General features: G+C 35.5%; 1 protein-coding gene across 1 annotated transcript in view; it reads left to right on the forward strand.

Annotated features, from left to right (window-relative positions):
* The first annotated feature begins 801 nt into the window (after positions 1–801).
* KLHL4 (kelch like family member 4) overlaps positions 802–26707 on the forward strand; it is a 153083-nt gene continuing 127177 nt past the window's right edge. The window contains exon 1 of the mRNA XM_008989568.5: positions 802–1255. Within this exon, the coding sequence (XP_008987816.2) occupies positions 834–1255 (422 nt within the window). The 5' untranslated portion in view covers positions 802–833. The remainder of the gene's footprint in view (positions 1256–26707) is intronic.

The following is a 26707-nucleotide window of genomic DNA, read 5'->3' on the forward strand; positions in this document are numbered from 1 at the left end:
ACTAGCTTGGAAAAGCACTGCTTTCTTCCTCCATATGTAGCCTAAAAATATCATTTCTACATTCTCAAATGGTGTGTTTGTGTGTGTGTTCATGGGTAACCAATACTTTCTTATGTTTCTAAAATGTGTCAAGTTTTCAGGTAAATATTCATAGAGACTTTTGCATTTTCAGATTAGTTTTGTAAAAAATAATTACAAACCTGCATGAGGGTACTGATGACAGGATGCTTTCCCTTAATGAACCATTTTCAAAGTTTCCATAGAAGGAATCTCAAAATAGATTATAATGAATTCCTCTGTCGCATATTGTCATGGAACAAAGTGGCACATTTTTAGAAGTGGGCTACTGAGAAATGAATCTAGCAGGGGAGGCGTGAGTAGAAGGAATCTAGAAGGGAGTAAGTTTAGACACTTCGCTTTTGCTCACTTGCCTGGGTTTAAGCCGCAGCTACTGTACTTTGATACTGAAGAAGCAGGGCTAGATATCTGCAAGTCCAAGCAGGAGGGCTGCAAGCCTGCAAATCTAACAGCTGGAGAGTGTTGTGGTAGCTGCTTTCCTGTGGTAAGCTGATTTACTTGTTTAAGGTCTGACCTCATCATCCTGTCAGCATGGGTTCCCACCTACCCTGTTAGCTGCAGCCTTCTCCTTCTGCTAGAAGGCTACAAGTATTCACAGTGTATCATAGGCAGTGGGGGAGGGGAGAGAAAGCAAGAAAGACTGCTCTCGGCACTTGTGCTTTTGTTAATTCCACAGAAGAGGCAGAAAAACAAGAGATAACAAAGGCTCCGTTTCCTTTCTGTGAGAGAAGGCTTTTGTCTTTCCTCCCGCTACAATGTCAGCGTCTGGCAAGAAAGAGTTTGATGTGAAACAGATCCTAAGGCTACGCTGGAGGTGGTTTAGTCATCCTTTTCAAGGTTCCACCAACGCTGGAAGCTGTCTTCAGCCGGAAGGATATGAGCATAGAGGGACCTCGGTTCAGGGCAGGTTGAAGAGTCACTCTCGGGACAGAAACGGACTGAAGAAAAGCAGCAGTCCTGTCCGCCACAATATACTGGCACCAGTGCCAGGACCGGCCCCTGTCCATCAGAGGGCCGTTCAGAATTTGCACCAACATAACCTGATAGTACATTTTCAAGCAAATGAAGATACTCCTAAGGCAGTTCCAGAAAAGAATTTATTCAAAGAAGCTTGTGGGAAACGTTCACAAGATTTGGAGATGATAGCTGATGACAATATAGAAGATTCTACAGCAAGGTAAGAGTTTTTGGTGGCATAACTGAAAGCCATAACTTAAGTTAACTTATCCTCTACAATTCTTGTTTAGTGTTTAAATAAAAAATGTCATAATAATCTTTGAGTTTGTATTCAGCCAATCAGGATCTCTCAGAAACCGTTTCCTCTAAGTTTATAAAAGAAAACAGCAATAACTCATACATCTTTATAATTCATGGAAATTTTGGGGGTGGATTATTAGTTTACTCTTATTTTCATTAAGCATTCTGTTTCAGTTCTAAGATATGTTTGTTATAATTTCTAATGTTCTATAAATACCCCCGTGGCTCTGATGTTTAAAAGCAATTCTTTGTGCAAGTGTTATGAATCACAGAGAACTCTTTCTGACACTGTGAGTTAGGTCAACTTTGACAAAAGCGAAGCTATGAATGATCAGCACATCCTTATCTGTTTCCTTAGTACAGAGTTGCTGTATTGACTCTTAAAAATATGTTATCTTTATGTGACAATATGGAATATTTGATGTTCGGAGATTCATTTCAAGTTGTTTTACTTTCTTAGCTAGTTTTTGCAAGCATGAAAATATTCTGCATAAAGCAAGTAATCAGATGCTGCTTACGGCAATGTGCTCTTAAAGCAGGAAATGGAACATTGCAGCTTTTACATAAAAAGAAAATTAAATAATATACTGCAGTTTGGGTATAGTTTGTAAAACATTTGTTATCTTTACTTTTCTGTCCACCAGTTATTGTCTGAGTGCAAGAAAATTCTGCCTTCTAATACTGTCAAGTATAACTAAACCTAGTGGATCCTTACCTCTTTGTTTTTTGCTTTTTCACTATCAGATATTTTTATAGTCCCAACATGTTTTAGACACAGTTGATAATATTGGCAATGTAATTAATTTGTAGTAGTGCTATAGAAAAAGAAGGGTTTTAATGCATTTTAGAGCATATAGTAGTTCAACATGCTAATTTATTTAGAAACCTGAATATTTGGCATACTTTGCCCTCCATAAAAATAGAGAAAAAGGACTGGCAGATTTGCTTCTTATTATAAGTTTTCCCAATATAACAACCTCACAGTGTCTTGTTTTCACAAATTCAAAACAGAATATCAAAGGAGAGGCAGTCTACCAACATTACATTAAAATGATGCCTTTATAGGAACTCAGTGTTGTTGAAATATAAGACGTTGTGAAATATAAGATGTCAATGCAGAAGACTTTGTGAAATGACATTAAAGTTAGATTGCCTGCCATATAAATTTCTCAGGAAATAAAGCATATATGTGTGAAATTTTCCTAAATACGTTGTGCTTGCCCGTGGAAAAACTATATAACTGTTGGGATTGCAAGTTGCATTTGGCACCACAAATAAGACCCTCAAGGTAATATATTGTTCTTAGTTTTAAATTTAGCAGGCTTTCAAATTTGCTCTCCTCACCAAGAACAATTTTTAAAAACTGCTGAATTTGGAGTTTAATAAATGAATTTAACTCTGCTGTAGAGAAATTAAAATTACCCACTGTGACCTTGGATCAAAAGTATTTGAGAATGCATTAATTAATTTTCTAATATGGGAATATTTATAATAAAATAGATGTTAGAAAAAATGTTAGATAAAATGTCCAATTTAAAGCATCATCAAGTGAGTTTAAAAAGTGCATTTATCTTTTGATTTTATTCCTGACATTTTTTATTTTCTAAAGAAATGCCTTGTTAATTATTCTCTGGTTTCAGTGGAAAGTCAATATTTTCTTAATATAAATACAGGAATTGGTTTTATAGGTGTGTCAAGGATATCTAAGGCAGGAGGGGGTTAAATTGAGGATCTTATCAATTGGAATATGATGGTTTTACCTTCTCATTACCCATTTTAAGTCTTGCTGTCTGGGTCCAGCTTCATTTGAGAAGGAGCTTTCTAGTTTCTTGCTTCTTCAATGCCTCTCTTCTTCAGCAATACTGGGGAGCAGGAAGAAAAAATCCTGACAAGTTGGCAGCAGCCCGCCATCCCCTCAATATAACTCCAGTGGTGTTTTTAAAAAGAAAACAGTAGTGAGTGTGGAGAATCATCATACTTGTACAAGATAAGCTTTGTCGTTCAGAGCACAGTAAGGGTCTTTAAGCCACCCTGCTTTCTACAAATATTACAGGGAATAAATAGAGAATGGACTAAATTGCAAACATGTAATGTAACAGAGTAAATCACAATTGTCCTGAAAAGGATATTAAAGCCAACGTTCTTAAAGTTATGTTAACATGCTGGTTTGGAAATTTAAAAATCCATATATATTCATATAGAACTGAATTATAAGTACGTAGAGCATTTAGGAACAGCTCTGTATCATGATCCCACACTGTGAGTATTCATATACCAGCATGCTGGTCATCAGAGACCTGTGCTCAATTACCATTTTCCTTTTGTCCTAGTTATCTACTAACTCTGCATCTTTGCTTCCCCATAACTACCTTGCTCAGGTGTCTTTTCCTTATTTCGGCCATAGCATTCCAACAAAAAGAACACGTATTTTAACATTATATTATGATGGTGCTTCCTATATGACAGAATATTTAATTATGAGATCATATATAGGTATTTGCGATTGCTCATGAACATATGATTGCATAAGTATACAGGTGGATGTCACAATGTTAACATTGTGAAAAATCATGCTTACTTCATTTGCTAAAAGAGATGTAGTGATTTCCTCTTTGTGTTCGAAGACATTGAATAAAATGCAAATGAACCATTTATGGGTCCAGAACATGCATGCCCCAGTACAAAACTGGACATTGATAGTGCTGTTTAATTGGAAGGAATTGTCAGGAATGGGAATCATGCCTTCATTTTACCTGTAGGGGCTTTAGGATTTTGCAAAACCTACCAAGTGTCATCATAAGTCACTTTAAACATTTTTGTCATCTGTGCACTGTTAGAAAAGACTCAAAATTCTCTCTTTACTCAAGCCCTTTGCAAGTTTCAGGTGAGGTTTTCCTAGAAGAAAATATGAGCAGATGTTATTGTATATGTTGCTATCCCAAAGAAAGTAAGATTGGATGAATAAGACTTAGAATTTATTAATAATTTATTCCACAAAGATTGAGCATTCAGTGTATGCCAGGCACTCTTCCAGATGTTAGGGATAAAACAGGATCGAAACAGGGAATCTGTTTTCATTGAATATACATTCTAATGGGAAGAGAAAGGTAATAAAAATAAGCCAATTACAATATATAGGTGGTTATAAGTAATATGAGAAAAATTAATTAGAAAGAATAGAGTGAAGAAGAGGGTGCTCCTTCAGATAAAGAAGGCTTTTTGGATGAGGTAATATTTGAGTAGATATTTAGATCAAGTGAGAAAAGAAGACAGAATGTCTGACTCAAGAATTTGAAGCAAATGAGAGGTTACTGTTCCTGTGCCAAGGGAGTACTTAACCACCATATATGATTTTTTCTGTACACATCAATGCCACATGCTCCCATAGTGCCCATTGATTAATGTTCAAAGTATTCTTTAATTTAACTGGTGAACTAAAAATTATGTCTTGCCCTGTTATTCATTATACTGATTTTCGGATCACATGCATGGTCCATGGCCATAGAGGTGACTTCCCAGACATCCTGTAACCATGTTGCTATTTTGCCCTCTGGGAATATGGCTATTCAGCCAGCATGGCATATGCCTTATACAGAGACCTCTTCCCTTTATGATAATAGACACATGATAGTGTATTTGTGTATTTGCCTTCTTAACAAAACTATTCAGATAGGGTCAAATGTATTGTAGATCTTCATCCTCAACACGAACCCATCTGTTATATGAAATCTGCTAGGGAAATATTCATGCATAAGAGAAATTCTGAGTCTAAAACAGTGAAACTTATTGTAAAATTATTTCCCATAAAGGAGAAAATTAGTTATTTGGGTATCTGCAGGGAGTGCTTTTCAGAAAGAAATCAATTTCATGGGGCCTGAGATGGGAATGTGGTTGATATATTCAAATACAAAAAGGCAAGTATATCTGGAGAAGTGTGCTCAACAGAGAGAGTGGTGGGAAATGACTTTGGAAAGGTAACAGTAACAAAGCAATACCAATACAACATTAAAAATAAGAAGTAGCTTTTGTTGATGGTTACTGTGTACTAAGCATGAAGCACTTTCCATATATTTTCTCCTCATCCCAAGGAAAATCTTGAGTGTGTGAAGATGGTGCTCACATCTACAATTGGTATTTCTCCAGATATTTTATCAGTTAATGTTGTTGTTGTTGCCTATCTTCTCACAAAGTAAAAATAGTGTGATTTTCTGAAGTTCACTGCTAGGCCTGCTTCACTTAACTTTACACTGCATTATTCAGTAGAGACTTTATGTCAAATGAAGGAATGAGAAATGAACTACAATTATATTCTTATTTCTAGAAAGGTTAAGGTTAAATCTTTTTGCCTATGGTTTAAGACACACCACACACAATTACATACGTTATTCAATTGCTTTACTAAATTTAGAACATTACGACAAAAAAAATTTAATTTTTTTGCAATGATTCCTAACTCTTTTAGAGATGAAACTTTTGCTGGTTGATTTCAAATCCTTGCTACTCATAGCCTCATACCGAGAGTGAGGTACCATGGTCTTCATGTCTCATTCCTGACACTGATATGATATCACATATATAATTTGTTTGCTTTTTTTTTTTTTTGAGAAGGAGTTTTGCTCTTGTTACCCAGTCTGGAGTGCAATGGCACCATCTTGGCTCACTGCAACCTCTGCCTTCTGGGCTCAAGTGATTCTCCTGCCTCAGCCTCCCGAGTAGCTGGAATTACAGGCATGTGCCACAACATTTGGCTAATTTTGTATTTTTAGAAGAGACGTGGTTTCTCCATGTTGGTCAGGCTGGTCTTGAACTCCCAACCTCTGGTGATCTGCCCACCTATATCACATATATAACTAAGTTAACATTCATTAAAATATATTTCATATTTGAAAATTTGAGGACTTTCATTTAAGGATCTGGTGATACTTTGGAGACATTCTTTTAAATCTTACAATTAAACATGTAGTTATTATTTCTGATATGTGAAAGACACCGTTTAAGTTTTTGCATTTGGAAATAGAAATAAAGGCTTCAAAATGCATTGTACTGTATGACATGCGATGTCAAAGAGAGCTGCATATTAATTATATCAACGTGTTGCAAATTGCACGAATGTTCAGTTACTTTGTACTTTAAAGATTTTGTTGAAAATTTGCATGTCTCCTTTCTGACTCTTGCAAGATATCTGCTACTAATGCTAACCTTGTTGATGTCTTTTTTTTTATCTTTTACTATTTTTTTAATGCATTTTAGGTTTTGGGGTACATGTGCTATGACATTATAAGTCATGACTTTATTAGTAAAAATAGTTGCAGTGTTTTATACATATATGTACACGTATATGTGTATTTTATGTATGTGTACCGGTGTGAAATTTTTATATTTAAAGGAGAAGTAAAAACTGAAATTAAAAGAGAGTACTGGGGAACACTGGATCCTCAATTATAAGATGTAATTCAAATAAGTATTCTGAAAGATGAACCTGGAACATCTTGTAGAGTCAGAAAGTAAGTGTTCAAAAAAATGATGTTGGTGTGTCAGAGGGACACAGGGTACAACTAAAAAAGCTCCCAATGGCCAAAACTGGAGCAATTTAAATAGCAAAATGAAGTAGTATTAGATTGCAAAACATAATATAAAATAAATGTTCATGAGTCCATTCTCATATAAATAAATGATTGAGTAAATAAATGAGAGGAAAAAGAAAAAAATTTTTGTGCAGGAGAATTTCTAATAGTTTATGTCAGCACTCTGCCCTCAAAGAAGTCGAGCAGAATACTGGGCCTTAAGTGTAAGCTGCACATAGTGACTTCTTTCCAACGAGTGAGTATGTTGCGAAAAAGGGCAGAAAGTATAAATTTACACCGTTGGTGAAGAAGCCTGACAAATATGAGCTTAGTCAGATATTTAAGTTTAACATCAAAAGTGATCAAAATTGTTAAAATTTTTGACACTCTCATCAAAAATAAACAAATAAATAAATAAATAAACTGGGGGGTGGCAGATATGATGGTTTATTGAATCATTTTATAATGTATACCTAGATGAAAACATTGCATTGTACCCCATACATATGCACAATTATTATTTGTCAATTAAAAATTTTAAACATTAAAATATTGTTCAATCATGTTGACAGTATGTATACTTAGTATGATGCAATGAGAATAATATTTTACCTTTGTTACCTTTGTTATCTTCCTCCTCCATCCCCATCATTCCAATCTAATCATGAGAAAAACATGAGAGATATTTACATAGGGAAATATTCTACAAAATACCTGGAATATACTCCTGAAACTGTCAGTATTATCAAAAAAGATAATCTGAGAAACTGTCACAACCAAGAAGAGCCAAAAAAGACATAAAATATAAATGTAATGTGTAGTAGAAAAGGGACCTTTGGTGCAAACTGAGGAAATTGAACCAAAATGGATGTTAGTTAATAATTATGGATGAAAATTTGTTACTTAATTGTAACATATTTACTATACAACCAAAATGTTAATAATTAAATAAATTGAGTGTGGGGTATGTGGGAACTGTATTCTATGATTAAACTATCACAGGTTTTCTTTTAAAAAATGCAATATTTTAGCAAGCACTGTCTGAGTGAATTGATTTCCTAAGTCAGTAATAAAGGACCATCCAATTGGGAAAACTGGGTATTGGTTGTTGTTTGTTTTGCTTGTGTTTTTTGGCAACTAGTTAACATAATACTGAGTCAAAATCAATGGGCTGTTACCGTCTCCAATGCATAAATCCTACACGTTAGAAACAAGATAATATCCTAAAAGCAATACTAAGGAAGTTGGCTAAAGTTCTGATAATATCTAGTAACCAAATGCAGTATCAAATCTTATTAACATGGTATTAATTTTGGCTGTCATTCAGTGTATATCAATTTGAAGGATGTAGCAACTAATCAGTTGGGTATAACAGAAAAAACTTACTTTTTAATTACTGAGGATTCCACGAACACTAATGAAGTGGTATATATTTATTTTATTTTCAAATAAAAATATTGCTTGGTACTTTAAAATAATGTTTACATTGCAGTAGTTTATCTCTCAAAAGGAAAACAATGACAGATATAAGACAAGCTTTATTATATGAAAATTGTAAAATTTTTATCATCTTTCTGTGCTAAAAGAAAAATATAGTCATTGAGTGTACCTTATTTATGGTGCTTCTATTCCATTTAGGCAATCATTTCACCATGAAGAATGGAAAATTTTCAGCCATGGTGTTTGTTTGAGAAATAAGATTTTACAAGTAGACTAAAAATAACTATCTGAGAAAAGATGACTAGAAGTGAGAAGAACCTAGATCAAATAGTTTTCAGTTATCTGATGTTTTAGGATTAAATGAGCATCATTGAAATTTTGAACAAAAACCATTACATAAAGGTTTACATTACATAAAGGAAACACTATAAAGTGTGTATTTTCTAAGTGGATACTTATATATTATACTGTTATCTGCACTGAAAGAGACCAAATATCAATGATCATATTTATCGAAACTAACAGCAGTGAATTCATAGTTCTTCGTAACTTCTGGTTAACTTTTCTTAGCCTATCACTGTTAGTCACTGTGACTCATCCCTTACATGCTTTCAAGTATTACTGCACAGAATGCATGTCTTTGCCCTCCTCCCCACTATTGCTCTTCATCAGTAGCCATACTAAATACCTTGCAGTTTTTCTCGGAACGTCTATATCATGGCAATTGGTTCTTCATCATGCCATGGATAGCTTACTAAATGGAAGCTATGTATTAAATTGCTCGTCTACCCTTTTCCTGTAAACCTAGACTGCTATCAGCTCTGTGAGACGTAGGTGTCCTTTTCTACTTAATGTTGATCACAGTACTTCTAACAAAACTGAAAACAATGCATGAGTAACAGACTGTCACTTAACATTGTAAGCAACACAGCTACTTTATTTAGTCTGAAGTATGTTGCAGCACGACAAAATTTCAGTTGTTTAAGATGTTGGTTTTCTTTTAATGTTTCTGCCATTCAAGAATTATTTGTTGAGCCCTCATTTATGTGCATTATGCTTTCCTAGGCACACAAAGGAATAAAAAGGTTAATAATACGTGCCAATTTTCACCAGAGGCTTATGACATAGTTGGAGAGATAAAGTGTATCCACTTGAAAGCTTTCATGGCCATTAAAAAAAAGTGCAATATAAGAATACTTTAAATTGCTTGGTCATTGAACTCCATAGGCATTCAAAGAAAGGAAAATCTTTCTGGCCACAACAGTCTTGGAATGCTTCATAGAGGTGACATAATTCGAGATTACACTTGAGAAATTGATACATTTTAATGTAGCTATGGAAAAAAATTAATTATAGGAAGAAGGAAAATCCTTTCCATTGCCTTTCTAGGGAAAAGGGTATTGAAGCAGGGAAGTTTAATATATACTCAAATGGCAGATTTCAGTTTTTTCAAAGTGAAAGACATATATTGGAGAAGAGTAGAAAATGAGGAGACGGAAAAAGAAGGTCAGAGCTTTATTATGGAGGCTTGTAAAGACAAGATAGGGACTCTGGACATTTTCTTAGAAGTTCGGGCTTATTAATCCTCAAGGGATCTCTAAAATATATTGTGTGTGTAAAAATTTTGAGGGATAGGTTCCATTTCACTTTCCTTAGGATCTCAAAAAGTTCCACTTTGTAAGAAGATAAAAGAAGTACTGTTGTAGACAATGAAGAATCAGTGAAAACTATCAAATTATGGAATGTAATAAAAACAATGGAAAAATTTATTCTTAAAATTCCTGAGCAACAGAGGAAAATAATCTGCAATTTTTTCTTGATGAGATTTTTGCAAGGAAGTTTTCCCAGGCAGTTGGAAACACCTCACTTTCATATTTAGACTAATTGTCATCTTGACAAGTATTACCTAATCTACTATAAAAATTCCAAGCTTTTGAGAATATTCTTAAAAATATAGTTCTGTAACCCTGTGTCCTAAGCTGTTGCAGCATAGCACCACCTTGAAACTGGACTCATCATTACAGTATGTCCTGCATTGGAGGCCAATAGCCACTTAGGCTCTTTGTCACTGAGGCCTCACCATCATTCTACCACATTCACATGTGTGCCTGCAGCACCATAACCTTGGCTGCCAAGAACCTGGGCCTGATGATAAAACCAATACCTAGGCATCCAAAGCCACGTGACTCTCTCCTTTCTAGGAAACAGCTGGACTTGCATAACAGAGCATCTTCTGAACAACTGGCCAGCTTCCTGCATCCGCACATATAATCAGCCTGATGTTTCCTTCCCAGCAAAACGGTGACAGTGACATCCCAAAGCTCCACAGCCTAGGCCACTGACATAATTGCAGGCTCAGTTGACAAGGATTATAGCTGAAGAAACTACATTGAATCCACATTATTTAGACCACATAGAACCAAAGCCAATATACTATATAAAAGTGACACTCTAGGATTCATCTGTAGTAAAGAGTCTCTGGGAAAGCTACTCATAAAATTGGAAAAAAACAATTGTTCTACTAGATTCACAGATACCAACCTAGGAATACAAGAAACATGAAAAAGCAAGGAAACATAATATATACAAAGGAATATAATAGGCTTTCAGTAACAGATCACTGGAGAATGAAATTCTGTAGCACCAAAACCTTGGCTGCCAAGAGCCTACGCCTGATAGTAAAACTAAGACCTAGGCATCTAAAGCCTAGAAAGAACAGGAAATGTAGAAAGAATATTTATAAAATGCCCAAAAAAGAATTTAAAATAATGATTATAAGGAAAATCAGCATGATAAAAAAAATTCAACAAACCAGAAAAAATACGGAAACAATTTGTGATCTAAATGAGAAATTAAACAGAGATAGATATAATGAAAAAGAATGAGCAGAAATTTTAGAGCTGAAAACGTTCATAATCAAATAAAAATACAATTGTAAACTTAATAATAGACTAGATTAAGCTGAAGAAATTATTTCTGAACTCAAAGGCAAGCTTTTTGAAATCACTCAGAGAAAAATAATAATAAAAGAGAATGAATAAAGCCTACAGGACTTAGGAGACACCATTAAATGAAGAAACTCACAGTTAAAGAGGTTCGAAGGAAAGGAGATGGAGAAAGTCACAGAAAACCTGTTTAACAAAGGAGCTAAACACTTTCCAAGTATGTCAAGTGATAAGGTCATCCGGATTCTGGAAGCTCAAAAGTTTCCAATTATGTTCAAACCAAATATATCCCCTCTGAGGCAGATTGTAAACAATCTGTCAAAAAATCAAAGGCAGAACCTAAAAGCTATAAAAGGGAAGCACCAAATCACAATAAGGGAATACTCACTGAACTTTCAGCAGATTTCTCAGTAGAAACTTTTCAGGTCAGGAAAAAATGCAATTATATATTCAAAGTGATAAAAGGGGAAAAAAAACACTGTCTTCCACTAATCCCATATTCAGCAAAGCTAACCTTTACAATTGAAGAAACAGTAAAGACCTTCCTAAACAAATAAAAGCTGAGGGAATTTGTCACCATTAGACTAGCCTTACAAAAAATTCATATGAGAGTACTGCAACTAGGAATGAAAAGATTATAATTACTGTAACAAAAAAAAACCAAGAAATTATGAAACTCACTAGTAAACGTAAATTCATAATCCAACTCATAATACTCCACTGTTATCATGGTACTGTGTTAATCATTCAGTCTTCTAGTATAAATGTTTAAAGTCAAAATGGTGAAAAAGAACAGGTGCAATTAGTGGCCAAGTAATAGAGAAAATTTTTAGTATACTCAAATTGAGTACAATTAATACAATGACTAATATTATACTTTAACTGTAAGAGAAAAGTATTCCTTTTGACCAAAAAATCTAGTCACAAGAACAATCAGGAAGACTTTTCTGTAGTTCCTTAGGAGAGCATAGAGTTGTTAATCTTTATCTTTTATTATAAAATTTTCTATATGTGAGCACTACGGTATAGACTGCATATGCTTCAGAAAGAAAACGTTTGTTTACTGCAATACCGTGTTTTTTAAAAAATGGCCTCACATGGCAGATAATCTCAGAGAAGGTTTGGAGACATAAAACTATGATTTTTAATATTCTTTCTTTGAACAAAGACCATGCTAAATGTAAAAAATAAAATGTACCTTGATAAGACAATAAAGAGATTCATTTTCTTTGAAGATGTTATGTTCAATTATAAAACATTTAGGTCACTATAATTTAAATGCCTTAATCCAGAGGCACTTCAGGTTCCATGTTAATTAGGCAACTAGAATACTACATTAGAAATTTCAGCAAGTACTATAAGCAAAGAATTATAGAAGCCAGCGCAGTGTGATAAAAATTAATCTCCTTAAACACGTAGCTTAGATCTTAAAACCTACTCAATTTTCTCATTGTTAGTAATGAGCTTGATTACTTTCACCCCCAAAATTTGTCAGTAAAAACCTTCATGAGGGAAAGGAATTCAAGAACTTCCTGTTGAGCCACAATGAATGAATTAAACAAAAATCAGGGTATAGTCCCAGGATAAAGAACATTGAAACTAGGTTATTAAGTAAAGGGAGTTTCAATTACGCGTGATGGTCAGTTTATCTAATCAAGACCACAAAAACCAGAGTTATGAATCTGTGATAAAGATGGCACAAAAACAAGAACAGAAAACAAAGGTTAGAAACTCAACAGGAATAAAAAAAATCACATCTGTTAAATGCATAAAGTTATAAAGGTTGTAACAGAGTACAATGATGGGGACACTTCATTGAGACCCTAGTAAATGTAGCTACTCTTGGGACAGTTCTCTCTCCTGATATTTCTAAATAAGACCTTGGACTTCACTCTGCCCAATAATTATCTAGGGAGCTCATTAAAAATGTAGTTATTCAGTATCCACTACCACGGAATTTGAATTATTGGTTTGGGGGTAGAACATAGGAATTTGAATTAACAAACTTCTTAGATAATATTGACTCAAGAATTAAACTTTAAAAAATAAAAATAAAAACCACTTTATTAACTCTTCACAGCCCAATTTATTAGGATTCTTACAGGCCTAACACTTGATATATTGATAAGGGTAAACATGAAAGAAATAAAACTAAGGCTTGAATCTGTGACTTACAAGTTCCCACATGTTGACCAGGCTGATGCTTAAAAACAATAGAGTCAACAGCATTAATTTAACCTTGCACCCCTCCTACGTGTAACATACTTTATCAGGTTATGTGGAAAGATGGCAAAGAAATAAAAATGGAGGTCCTTCCCTGAAGGAGTTCATAATAAAGTTGAATAAAGAAATACAGCCACTCATAAAAGCTTTAAGAGCAATTACAAAACAGCAGCTTGGGATGAATCACCTGATGGTTAACAGTATAGAAGCTATTCAGGATAACTAAGATGGAAGCAGGGTTAATGATTCAAGACCTCTTGAAATGCAAACATAGAAAGTTTAATCCAAGAATAGAAAGTGGAAAATGAGATGAAACATTAAGCCGTTCTTTACAAATTATGAATTTGATTAAGTGATTTAATAGGTTAAATAATCACCTTTCAGAGGCGCTTGTCTGATCTTAATAATGTGGAGAAGGAAGTTTGATAGCAATTTGCATACTTCTTGCACCTGACCAAGATTTTCTTTTATTTCTACATCAAGTATTGTAGATACACTTGAACTTACCACAAATCATTATAACAAGTACATATGCTATAATTCCATAACTAGTACATATCTGGAGATAAAGAAAATGCTTGCTATGAATTTTTTTCATCCTTTCGACTTCCATTGGATTGACCTTTTGACAATTGCATATTCGCTGATACATTGGCATTTTAGAAGTAGAAGGGACTTAGAAAGAATGACTACAGCTAATGGCAAAACTAGGACTATAAGCCAAATTTACTAATACCTGACTTCTCACAGCAGCATATTTTACTCCTCCTTCTGATAAAACTATGAATGTTCAATCATCATGATACCTGAAGATATTAGAAAGTGCTTAGATTAGGCTGATCACAAAATTATTTGGAGTTAAATATGTGAAATAATTTTAACACTTTAAATCCAAAATGTAAATTAGGATATTTTACAAACCTTACTATCATAGAAATAGTTAAATCATCTTGGTCCACTGTTTGCAGAAAATATCTAAAACATTCAGTCAACTCAGGAGCAACTATTATACTCTGTAATTGATCTATTAGCACCTGGGGGTTCTCTATACTCTCAATTCAGCAGCAAGGCAGCAGGGTCTCTGGTTGGGGATTCATCTGATCTTTCAGCTTCTGCTCATTAGTTATTTTATGATATGGTTTGAATCTGTGTCTCTGCCCAAATCTCATGTCAAATTGTAATCTCCAATGCTGGGAGTAGAGCCTGGTGAGAGGTGGGTGGTTGGATCATGGGGGTGGTTCAGCACCATCCTTTAGGTGCTGTTCTCATGACAGTGAGAGACCTTGCAAGCTCTGGTTGATAAAAGTGTGTAGCACCTTCTCCTTTCTTTCGCTCCTCCTCCAACCATGTGAGGTGTCTACTCCTTCAGCTGCCATGATTGTTAAGCTTTTTGAGGTCTCCCCAGAAGTCAAGCAGATGCCAGAATTATGCTTCTTGTACATCCAGCAGAACCATAAACCAATTAAACTTCTTTTCTTATAAATTACCCTTTCTCAGATACTTGTGTATAGCAGTGCAAGAATGAACTAATACATTTGGGTAATCGAGAACCAAATGAATTCCTATTTAAACTGTTACTATTTTGAAGTAGATCAATTTTGCAACTTTGTTCAAGAAATAAGGAGTTAATTTGAATACTACTGACAAGTTCCCTGAAAACTGATCAACAAATACTCGAAAACAAATTAGGCCCTATTCTCTTACTCTCCCTTCAGCAGTATAAAGCTGATGATAAATATAAATATGTAAAAATGTCTATGATGGCTTTTAAAGTTACCCTACAATGTTTCTCTTCTTTAAGCCAAATTTTCAAAATTGTTGTAAGATTCCTAAAATCCCCTTTGTGATCCTTTAGATAATTTAGTTAGTGTTCCTTTGAAAGCTATATACTAGCATGCATGCGGCGATCATATATTTCTTACTTTTGTATTAAAAGTAGCTTGCAAAAATAAATGAATACAATGTACTGGTTCTACTAAGTTTTAGGTCATTAAAAGTAACGAGAACACTTGCCAAGACAAAAAAAATTTATTAAATATCTGATACTGCTGCCACTGAGGCTCAAATAATAAATATTTTCCCTTGCATAAAATAATTTTCTTTTGTCATTCTAACATAGCATAAATGTTTACAGGACTATGGAAATACTAGTCATTTAGTGAAAATATAAATCCGAAAATAGTGTGAAGAAGGTGTAAGTGTGGGATATTCTGTGCACAATTAATATACAGCATGTAATTATCTTTTCATTTTTAATAAAAAATGTAATAGTGCGCCTAAGATTAATTTAAGAAAGAACTGTATATGTGGTTGATTAAATCATTCTTAAATAGCTTGATTGTTATGTAATTTTAAAATTTAATTTATAAGTTTTTGAAAAGCAGAGTTTAAATATCTGTATCTACTTTTCATACTGAATCACAAACATTAGTTTATGCTAATTAAATGTAAATAGAATTGCTACTGATTTGTTGAACAATAATTTTTTATATTCATCTATAATTGTTTATATATTAAAAGTGTATCTAAGAACACACAACCGTGCTCACTAAGAGTACTGCTATAGCCAAGGTTGCATCCTCAATGCTGGAAAATAATGAGGTGCATTTATGAGTAAAAGAGTACACTAAAGATAGCTCAGTATTTCCCCTACCTTTCAGCTTTCGTTAATATGTGGAAACCAAGAGATAATTGGCTTGGAGCAATGTGTTTTTTGAAAACACACCATGTATTTGACTAAATCCAGAAGATATAATAAAACACAATATGTTTATTTATAATATTAATTTGGTTTCTAAAGAATGATTATTTTATTTTTAAATTACTGTTTTGATTTTATATGATTTTATGTTTTCAACTTTAAATGGAAATTACAAAAATGATTCTATGACATTCACCTCAATGTTTCAATACTATTTAACACCTGTACATAAATATATAGATATGTAGATATATAGATATAGTTACACACATGTATACATACACAATTCTTAGGAAAGATGACACTTTCAAAAACCATGCTTTGTTACCAAGGTAAAACTAACTAAATATATTTTGTTTTACTGATGAATGCTTAAATGAAACTTAACTAACATAAATGTCAAGAGATTTCCTTTAAATTTTATTTAAGTTTTTCTTGATGTATATATGTGCCACATTTCCTTTATCCAGTCTATAATTGATGTGCATTTGGGTTGGTTCCAAGTCTTTGCTATTGTGAACAGTGCTGTAATAAACACATGCGTGCATGTGTCTTTCTAATAGAATGATTTATAGTCCTTTGGGTATATACCCAGTAATGAGTCAAGTGGTAAATGAGAACACATGGACACAGGGAGGGGAACATCACACACCAGTGCCTGTTGGGGGTTGCGGGGCTAGGAGAGGGATAGCAAGGGGTGGGGGATTGGGGAGGGATAGAATTAGAAGAAATACCTAATGATGATGACAATGTGATGGGTGCAGCAAACCACCATGGCACATATATGCCTATATAACAAACCTGCATGTTCTGCACATGTACCCCAGAACTTAAAGTATAATAAATAAATTTAAGTTTTTAAAATTTTTCCCATATTTATTTAGTTATCTTTGTCAGTAGCTTTAATCTCATTCTTCTCATTTGATAAAAACTAAGATCACACAGCCTGAAAAAGGGGGACATTTGAAATTTTTATATTGATATGGTACTTGTAATTAATGTGAAGCATTTTAAGAATTGAAAAGAAGGCAACCTCGAATAACTTACTTGTTATTTCCTTAAGAAATGCGTTTTAGGGCATGCATTTAACTGTACGTAAATCTGGTGTGCTGGAAAGTAACAATCCTGTGCTTAATGCCAAATAATAATGCATGAATAGAAAGGTTGAGAGTCTCACTTCAGATCTTCATTTTATGGTAGGTATAGACAACATCAAAGCTCCTGTTATTTTCCAAAAGTCTGAGTTTTTCTCTTTCTTAACTCATTTCTTTCTTCGTTTTTAAAATTTAATATAAGATTGATTGTGACATTTAAAATAACAAAAAGCAAATCTAAATATCCAACAATAGAGAACATGTTGAGTTAAAGCCACTGAAATATGCAGAATTGTGTTTACTGACATAGAAAGATGCTTATGATATATTAATAGAAAATGCAGGTAACAAAGTAATATCCAGTATTACGTTAATTCTGTAAAGAAAATATGCGTATTGAAAGGCAAAGTTTGGAGCAATCTCAGATATAATCTGTAGGCTGTTTCTGTTTGGAAATAACCAAATCGATTTTTGGGTTGATTCAACAAATTATGGTCACATAGATAGTAAGACTGTATGATACGAACCAGGATCACCCTTCAAAGTCTATTTACTTTCTACTGTATCAAACGTAGAATTCACTTCAAAAGCTATTTACTAAAATTTAAACTATGTAGGGGCCAGCCATTATGTCATTAAATTCTGTATACTCCTCAAAACATAATATAGTACCTTGTACCTAGTAGTTACTCAAGACATGTTTCTAGGTTGATCAGCCATCACAGTGGGATAAAAAATAGAACATCAAAGGTACAAAGATGTATCCTATTTCCAAATACTAAAAAAGAACTACCTTCACATTCCTTACAGGTTATACAGTTCCTTAGAAGCAGACTTACAGAAAATCTTTTTAGTAACCCCTTATGTATGGTTCAGAGGTTAAAAACCTGTACATATTACACAAAGTTTCCAATAAATGCGCCTTGTGTATTATAACTGCATGGTACTGACATCTTCAAGATGGAAACCATGAATAGATTCATCTAAGTAGGGAAAAAGCAGCTTGGTATTTTAGAAATATGTATGGTATACAAAATAATCAAAACGCAAATGCAAATCACTGGAAGGTGTATTAGAAAATACTCAGGCACGTGTGTAAGTACTTTAACATGGCCTCACCCTCTTCATGGTCCACGTGTGTATTTTTTGGTTGTGCCTGACACCTCCTGCTTCAGCACACCCAGGCTTCTTAAGTATGTCCAGAGTTGAAAAGGGCTGTCAAGGATTTCCTGATGACGGTGTTGCTTTAATATTTCAGCGTCACCGTCTTGGTTTTGAGATATTCATTTAGAGCTTCCTCACCAGATTTTCTTCATTATTTTAATTTCTTTCCTAAGATGGGATGGACAGAAGTTGGAATTGATGCATGGAGGGGTATCTCAGCTATAGGTTTACTTCAAAAAAGTGTCTCCAGGGTGCAGTAAAAGTGCACATGAATCAAAGGGGGATGTTAATCTTAGCCCATGTGCATTAGGGATGACTATTGTAGCGTCAGGGTTGCATTGAAACTGACTATGTTATATAGATTGTGCCTAAATATCTGGGTATGAGCTATGAGGATTACTGGTATTTATTTTTGAAAGCTATTATAGTTCCACTAATTTTTGTTTTTTAGTGTTAATTTTATTAACAGAGGTAAAACATAATTTAGGGTAACAGAAATATACTTGGCAAAGTGGCAATTAATTTTTAGAGATGTATTACTATATTCAGCACATCTAATTAAATGAGAAAACTTCCTTTAGAAGTTTAGGAAATTATATTCCTACTGATCACCATGGGAAATCCCAATTGGAGCTCGCGTTATTTTTATTAAGAACTTTATTTTGTGGTAGCTTCCTGGAACCCTGCAGCAAAATATAAATAAACGTCTCAAATTCTGCCACTGTATATTGTTCATATGATTTTTAATATGAGCTTCACTTATCTCCACATCCTTCATTTTCAATCCTTCACCTTCCTTCTCTTAAACTTTAGGAATTTATTGCCAGAAATCTTGGAAATTTTGAGAAATATCACAGACCTCAAAGCTGCACTTAATCTTATATCTGAATTGCTTCTCTTGCTGGACATTGTTGCTGAAATAATTTCATTTTCTCTCTTTTCATTCGAGAAATTAGACTTGACAAACATTAAGTTAAAGAAAATATGAAACTTTTCATCTTTTTTAATTTTATGCATATTTATGGCTAAAATACACATTAACATTTGAAAACAGTATTGCATAATACATAAAATAATTTATAATGTTCACGAGATTAGCAAATCCCAAAGAAATCAGAAATATACATATTAGATTCTGTATATTATACATACAGTATATAAAATGGTTAAGACATTGGTGTCATTTTTGCTTTAAACAGTTGCTGTGCTAGTATCTCTAAAATCTTTCACTCTTGGGGATTTTCATCATTTTGCTGTATCTGCTGCACTTTATGAGAGGTGGTAAAAAGGACATAAAACTATTTTTTCCCTCTATTCCACCTTTTTGTAATTATTTTCTTAAAATATAAAATATTCTCTGTTTTTCTCCCCAGAGTCTAGAGTTCCTTTAATGTCTTCTTCTTATCTGGATGGTAACTTTATTTTTTCTACTACAACATATTTTTGTTAAGTTTTTCATTATTTTCTACTTGATCTATCTAATTTTTGAACTCATTTATTCTGGGCTTTAGAAATACTAAACAACTTGTTTTTATTACTTTTTTGATAACTTGCCATTTCTCTAGGATTACTATATATATATTTATAGTTTTTTTGTATCAAAAACTCACATTATGACAGTGTTCTCATTGGAGATTGGTAATGGCTATAATTTTCCTAACATCCAGCATAACTCTAGTAAACTTGTTCCCTGATAAATTGATTAGTTAATCATTTCACCCTTATCTCCATCAGTGAAGAGGCATTTTCTTATTACAGTCATGCATCACTTACCAATGGGAATATGATTTGAGAAATGTGTTGTTAGGCAATTTTGTCACTGTCTGAACATCACAGCGTATTTACAAACCAAGATGGGCTAGCCTACACATGTAGGCTATATGGTATATTATATAGCTACAAACCTGTATAGGATGTTACTGTACTGAACATTGTAGGAAAATAGAGCACAATGGTACATGTTTGTATGTCTAAACATAAAAAGTACAGTAAAATATGGTATCAAAGATAAAAGAAGGGTGCATCTGTTTAGGGTACTTAACATAAATGAAGCTTGCAGGACTGGAAGTTGTTCTAGGTGAGTTAGTGATTGAGTGATGAGATGAATGTGAAGGCCTAGGACATTATTATACGCTGCTGTAGACATTATAAAGAATGCACACCTAGGCTACACTAAATTAATTAAAGTACGTTTTTAATAATTATAGCTTCCTGTAATTTTTTTACTTAATATTTTTAACATATTATTTTACTTTATATATTTTAAACTTTTTGATGCTTGTAATAACACAGCATAAAACATAAATACATTCTACAGCTGTAAGAAATATTGTTATATCCTTATTCTATAAGTATTTTACTGTCTTTTAAATTTTATGTTCATTTTGTCAACATTTTTGTTAAAAAGGGAAATACAAACACACACATTCTAGATCTACACAGAATCAATATAATCAATATCACTGTCTTCCACATCCACATCTTGTATCACTGGAAGGTCTTTGGGGCAATCATACACACGGAGCTGTATCTCCTATGATAACAATCTTCCAGAATATCTGCTGAAGGCCCTGCCTGAATCTGTTTTAAAGTTAACTATTTTTATTTTAAATAAGTAGAAGGAATAAAGGAATAAACCCTACAATAATGATAAAATTATAATATAGTAAATACATAAGCCAGTAACATCGTTTATTGTCATTATCTAATATTATATGTAATTAATTGTATGTGCTATATAGTTATACAACTGGCAGTGCAGTAAGTCTGTTTACACCAACACCATCACAAACATTTGAGTAATGTGTTTCATTATGATGTTATGACAGCTATGATATAACTAAATGATAGGAATTTTTCAGCTTCATTATAATCTTATGGAACTACTGTCATATATACAGTCTATTGTTGACTGAAACATTACGCAGCTGCTATGAGGTGGCCCTAAGTGCGCACCCAAATCTCATCTGGAATTGTAATCTCCATGTGTTAACGGAGGGACCTAGTGGAAGGTGATTGGATCATAACAGTTTCTCCCATACTGTTCTTGTGATAGTGAGGGCATTCTCATGATACTTGTTAGCTTAAAAGAGGCAGTTTCTTCTGTGTTCTCTCTCTCCTGCCACTTTGTGAAGAAGGTGCTTGCATCCCTTTCATCTTCCAACATGATTGCAAGTTTCCTGAGACCTGCCCAGCCATGCAGAACTGTGAGTCAATTAAATCTCTTTTGTGAATTACCCTGTCTCAGATAGTATCTTTATAGCAGTGTTAGAATGGACTAATAAAGATCATTTGTACCAGGAGGTGGACATTGCTATAAACATAACCTGAAAATGTGGGAATGACTTTGTAACTTGTTAACAGGCAGAGCTTGCAACAGTTTGGAGGGCTTCGAAAAAAATAGGCAATGAGGAAATTTTTGTAACTCCCTAGAGACTTGTTGAATGGTTTTGACCAAAATGCTGACAGTGACATGAACAATGATGTCCAGGCTGAGGTGGTCTCAGATGGAGATGAGGAACTTATTGGGAACTAGAGCAAAGGTCAAGCTTGCTATGCTTTCCCAAAGAAACTAGCAGCATTTTGCTCTTGCCCTAGAGGTCTGTGAAACTTTGAACTTGAGAGAGATAATTTAGAGTATCTGGCAGAAGGAATTTCTAAGTAGCAAAGCATTCAAGAAGTGACCTGGCTTTTCCTGAAAGCTTATAGCTGTATGTGTTCACGAAGAGATGATTTGAAATTGGAACTTATGTTTAAAAGGGAAGCAGAGCATAAAAGTTAGAAAATTTGCAGGCTGACCATGTGATAGAAAAGAAACCCATTTTGTGGGGAGAAATTCAAGCCTGCTGCAGAAATTTGCAAAAGAAACAAGGAGCTGAATATTAATAGCTAAGACAATGAAGAAAGTGACTCCTAGGAATGTGAGAGATCTTTGTGTCAGCCCTTCTCATCACAGGTCTGAGGCTTAGGAGGGAAAATTTGTTCTGTGGACTAGGCCCTGCTGCTCTGTGAAGCCTTGGAACTTGGTGCCCTGTGTCTCAGCTGCTCCAGCTTCAACTGTGGTAAAAGGGGTCAAGGTGCCATTTAGGTGTTATATCAGAGGGTGCAAGCACGAAGCAGGGACTATACCTGGCAGAGCCACTGTGGCAGAGCTGCCCAAGTCCATGGGAGCCCAGCGTTTGCACCAGCATGCCCTTGATATGAAATATAAAGTAAAAAAAATATTACTTTGGAGCCTTAATATCTAAAGACAGCCCAGCTGGGTTTTGGGCATGCAGGGGGCATATGGCCCCTTTGTTTTCACCAATTTCTCCCATTTGGGTTGGGAATATTTACCCAATGACTGCAGCCCATTGTATCTTGGAAGTAACTAACTTGCTTTTGAGTTTATAGGTGCCTAGGCAGAGGGACTTGCCTTGTCTCAGATGAGACTTTGAACTTGGACTTTTGGATTAATGCTGGAATGAGTTAAGACTTTGGGGGACTATTGGGAAGGCATGACTGGTTTTGAAATGTGAAAAGAACATGAGATTTGGAAGGAGCCAGAGGCAGAATGATATGGTTTGGCTAAATGTCTCCACCCAAATCTCATCTGGAATTGTAATCCCCTTGTGCAAAGAGAGGGACCTAATGGGAGGTGATTGGATCATGGGGCAGTTTCCCCCACACTATTCTTATGATAAGGAGGGAGTTCATGGGAAAGCTGATGATATAAAAGTGGCATCTTCCCCTGCATTCTTTCTCTCTCCTGCCACCTTGTGAAGAAGGTGCCTGCTACTCCTTTGCCTTCCACTGTGATTTTAAGATTCCTGAGTCCTCCCCAGACATTTGGATCTGTGAGTCAATTAAACTTTTTTGTTTGTAAATTACCTAGGTTCAGATAAAATCTTCATAGCAATGTGATAATGGACAAGTACTGCAGCACATGACTGTATTTAATATTCAGTTTTGGAAAATAAAAGGTGAGGCAGAGCAAGATGGTAGAATGGAAAGTTTTACCAATTGTCCCCCCAGAATGGGACACCAAGTTAACAACTGTACACACACAAAAAAATACCTTCGTAAGAACCAAAAATCAGGTAAGCACTCACAGTACCTGCTTTTAACTTCTTACACATGAAAGAGTCACTGAAGGGATGGAAAAAGATAACTATGAATCTCAGATGCCACCCCTCTCCAACACCAAGCAGCAGTGACATGGGACAGAGATCTTCTTTGAGTGCTGGGGGAGGGAAAACACAGAAATTGTAAGGCATGGAACTCACTGCTGTTCTGTTAGAGCACAAAGGAAGACCCAGACCATACTCAGCTGATGCGCACCCACAGAGGGAGCATTTAAACCAGCCCTAGCCAGAGGGGAATCATCAATCCCAGGGGTCTGAGCTAGGGTGCCCACAGACATTTCCACAAAGAGCCAGAGTCCTCTCAGTATCTAAACTTGAAAGGCAGTGTAGGCCATAAGGACTGTTACTCATAGGTGAATCTTAGGGCAGAACTAGGCTCAAAGAGTGGACTGGAAGGCATATGCCATATTGAAACAAAAGCTGGGGCAACCAAAGGAAGGCTGGCACTACCCCTCTTTGAACCCAAGGCTCCTGGCTCCAAAAAAGACCCTTTCTTCTAGTTGAGGAGAGTACAGGGAAGAGTAGGGAGGATTTTTGTTTTGCATCTTGGATACCAGTTCAGCCACAGCAGGATAGGGCACTGGTCATAATTGTGAGAACCTGTTCCAGTCCCTAGCTCCCAGATGGCATGTCTAGATACACACTGGACCGGAAGGAAACCTGCTGCCTTCAAGGAAAGGACCCAGCCATGCCAGCATTCATCATCTGCTAAGTGAAGAGCCCTTCAGCTCTGAATAGACAGCAGTGATACTCAGGTACTACCTCTATGGCCCAGGTACGCTTCTGAGACTTCCTGGCTTCAGGTATCAATATCACTAGAGGAGGGAAGGTGAAACACAATGTGGATTCTTCTGGACCCTGATTTCAGAACTTGTCTCTTAGATGGCATTTCTGGACCTGCCCTAGTCGAGAGAAGAGCCCACTGCCTTGAAGGGTGAGTCACAGGCCAGACAGCACTCACCACAAGCTAACATAAGAGACCTTGAGCCTTAAGAGAATGTTGGTGTTAGTCTGGCAGTATACCTTGTGGCCAGAGGTAGTGGTGACTACAGAGTGAGGTTCCTCTGCCTTTGGAAAGGGGAGGGAAGGGTAGGAAGAGCTGTGTATTGTATTTTGAGTACCAGTTCAGCCACAATACAGTAAAATACCAGGAAGGTTTTTAAGAGTTTTGACTGTAGTCCCTGTGAGTCAGACAGCACTCCTGGATCCACCTGGGGCCTGAGGGACCTCACTGCCTTGAAGGGAAAGACATAGGCTTGGCTGTCTTTCAAGTCAAGTCTTTGAAAAAACATAGGAAGTGGCCAGGGAGTAGTTACAACAGGCCTTGGGTAAGACCTAGTGCTGTGCTGACTTCAGGTCTGACCCAGTAAAGTTATAGTGATGGTGACCACAGGGGTATTTCCATCAGTCTGCTTGGTAATAGAGAGAATTCTCCTGGATCTAGTGCAAGACCATCAAGGCAGTACCTCTATGAGTCTTCAAAACCACAGCAATACAGGGCTTAAGGTGCCCCCTACAAAAGCAGATATAGCTTAGATCATAACACTCGAGTGCTTTTAAATATCTGGAAACCAGTCCCAAGAAAGAGGGCTACCAATAAGACTACAATAAATACCTAACCCTTCAATTCTCAGACACCAAAAAAATCTACTAGGATCAATACCATTCAGGAAAACACGTTAACACCAAATGAACTAAATATGGCACTAGTGACTAAATCCTAGATAAATATATGTGATATTTCAGACAGATAATTCAAAATAGCTGTGTTGATGAAACTCAAAGAAATTCAAGATAACAAAGAGAATGAATTCAGAATTCTATCACATAAATTTAGCAGAGATTAAAAGAATTAAAAAGCATAAATTATGTAGCTGCAAATGCAATTGGCATACTGAAGAATGTCTTGAGTTCTTTAGTAGCAGAAAGAAGCAGAAAATGAATAGTTTGCTTGAAAACAGACTATTTGAAAATACACAATCAAGGCCGGGCGTGGTGGCTCACGCCTGTAATCCAAGCACTTTGGAGGCCAAGGCGGGTGGATCACCTGAGGTCGGGAGTTCAAGACCAGCCTGATCAATACAGTGAAACCCTGTTTAAAAAAGAAAAGAAAAGAAAAGAAAATACACCGTCAGAGGAGACTGATATTGTTTGGCTTTGTGTACCCTCCAAAATCCCATCTCAAATTGGAATCCCCAAGTGTTGAAGAAGGGACCTGGTAGGAGTTGATTGGATATTGGGGGTGAGTTTCCTGTGCTGTTCTTATGATAGTGAGTGAGTTCTCATGAGATCTGATGGTTTGATAAGGGGTTCTCCCCAATTTGCTTTCTACACTTGTTCTCTTGCCTGTGCCATGTAAGACATGCCTGCCTCCCTCTCTGACATGATTGTAAGTTTCTGGAGGTCTTCCCAGCCATACAGAACCATGAGCCAATTAAACTGCTTTTCTTCATAAATTACCCAGTCTTGGGTAGTTCCTTACAGCAGTGTAAAAATGGACTAATACAGTAAATGTGTGCTGCAGAGTGAGGTACTGCTATAAAGATACCCAAAAATGTGGGTGGATGAGACTGTGGAACTAGATAAAATGCAGAGGTTGGAACAGTTTTTAGGGCTCAGAAGAAGACAGGAAGATGTGGGAAAGTTTGGAACTTCCTAGAGACTTGTTGATGATAGTAATGTGAGCAATGAAGTCCAGGCTGAGAGGGTCTCAGATGGGGATGAAGAACTTATTGGGAACTGGAACAAAGGTGACTCTTGCTATGCTTTAGCAAAGAGACTGGCAGCATTTTGTCCCTGACCTAGAGATCTGTGGAACGTGGAACTTGGGAAAGATGATCCGCAATTGAAACTTATGTTTAAAGGGGAAGCAGAGCATAAGAGTTTGGAAAATTTGCAGCCTGACTATAAAATTGGAAAAAAAAAACTGGGGTCTATTGGGGGGAAAGGGGGAGGGCCAGTGGGAGGGGGAGGTGGGGAGGGATAGCATGGGGAGAAATTCCAAATGTGGGTGAAGGGGAGAAGAAAAGCAAAGCACACTGCCATGTGTGTACCTACGCAACTGTCTTGCATGCTCTGCTCATGTACCCCAAAACCTATAATCCAATAAAAAATTAAA

The sequence above is a fragment of the Callithrix jacchus genome, chromosome X (assembly GCF_049354715.1).
Source record: "Callithrix jacchus isolate 240 chromosome X, calJac240_pri, whole genome shotgun sequence".
Lineage (NCBI taxonomy): Eukaryota > Metazoa > Chordata > Mammalia > Primates > Cebidae > Callithrix > Callithrix jacchus.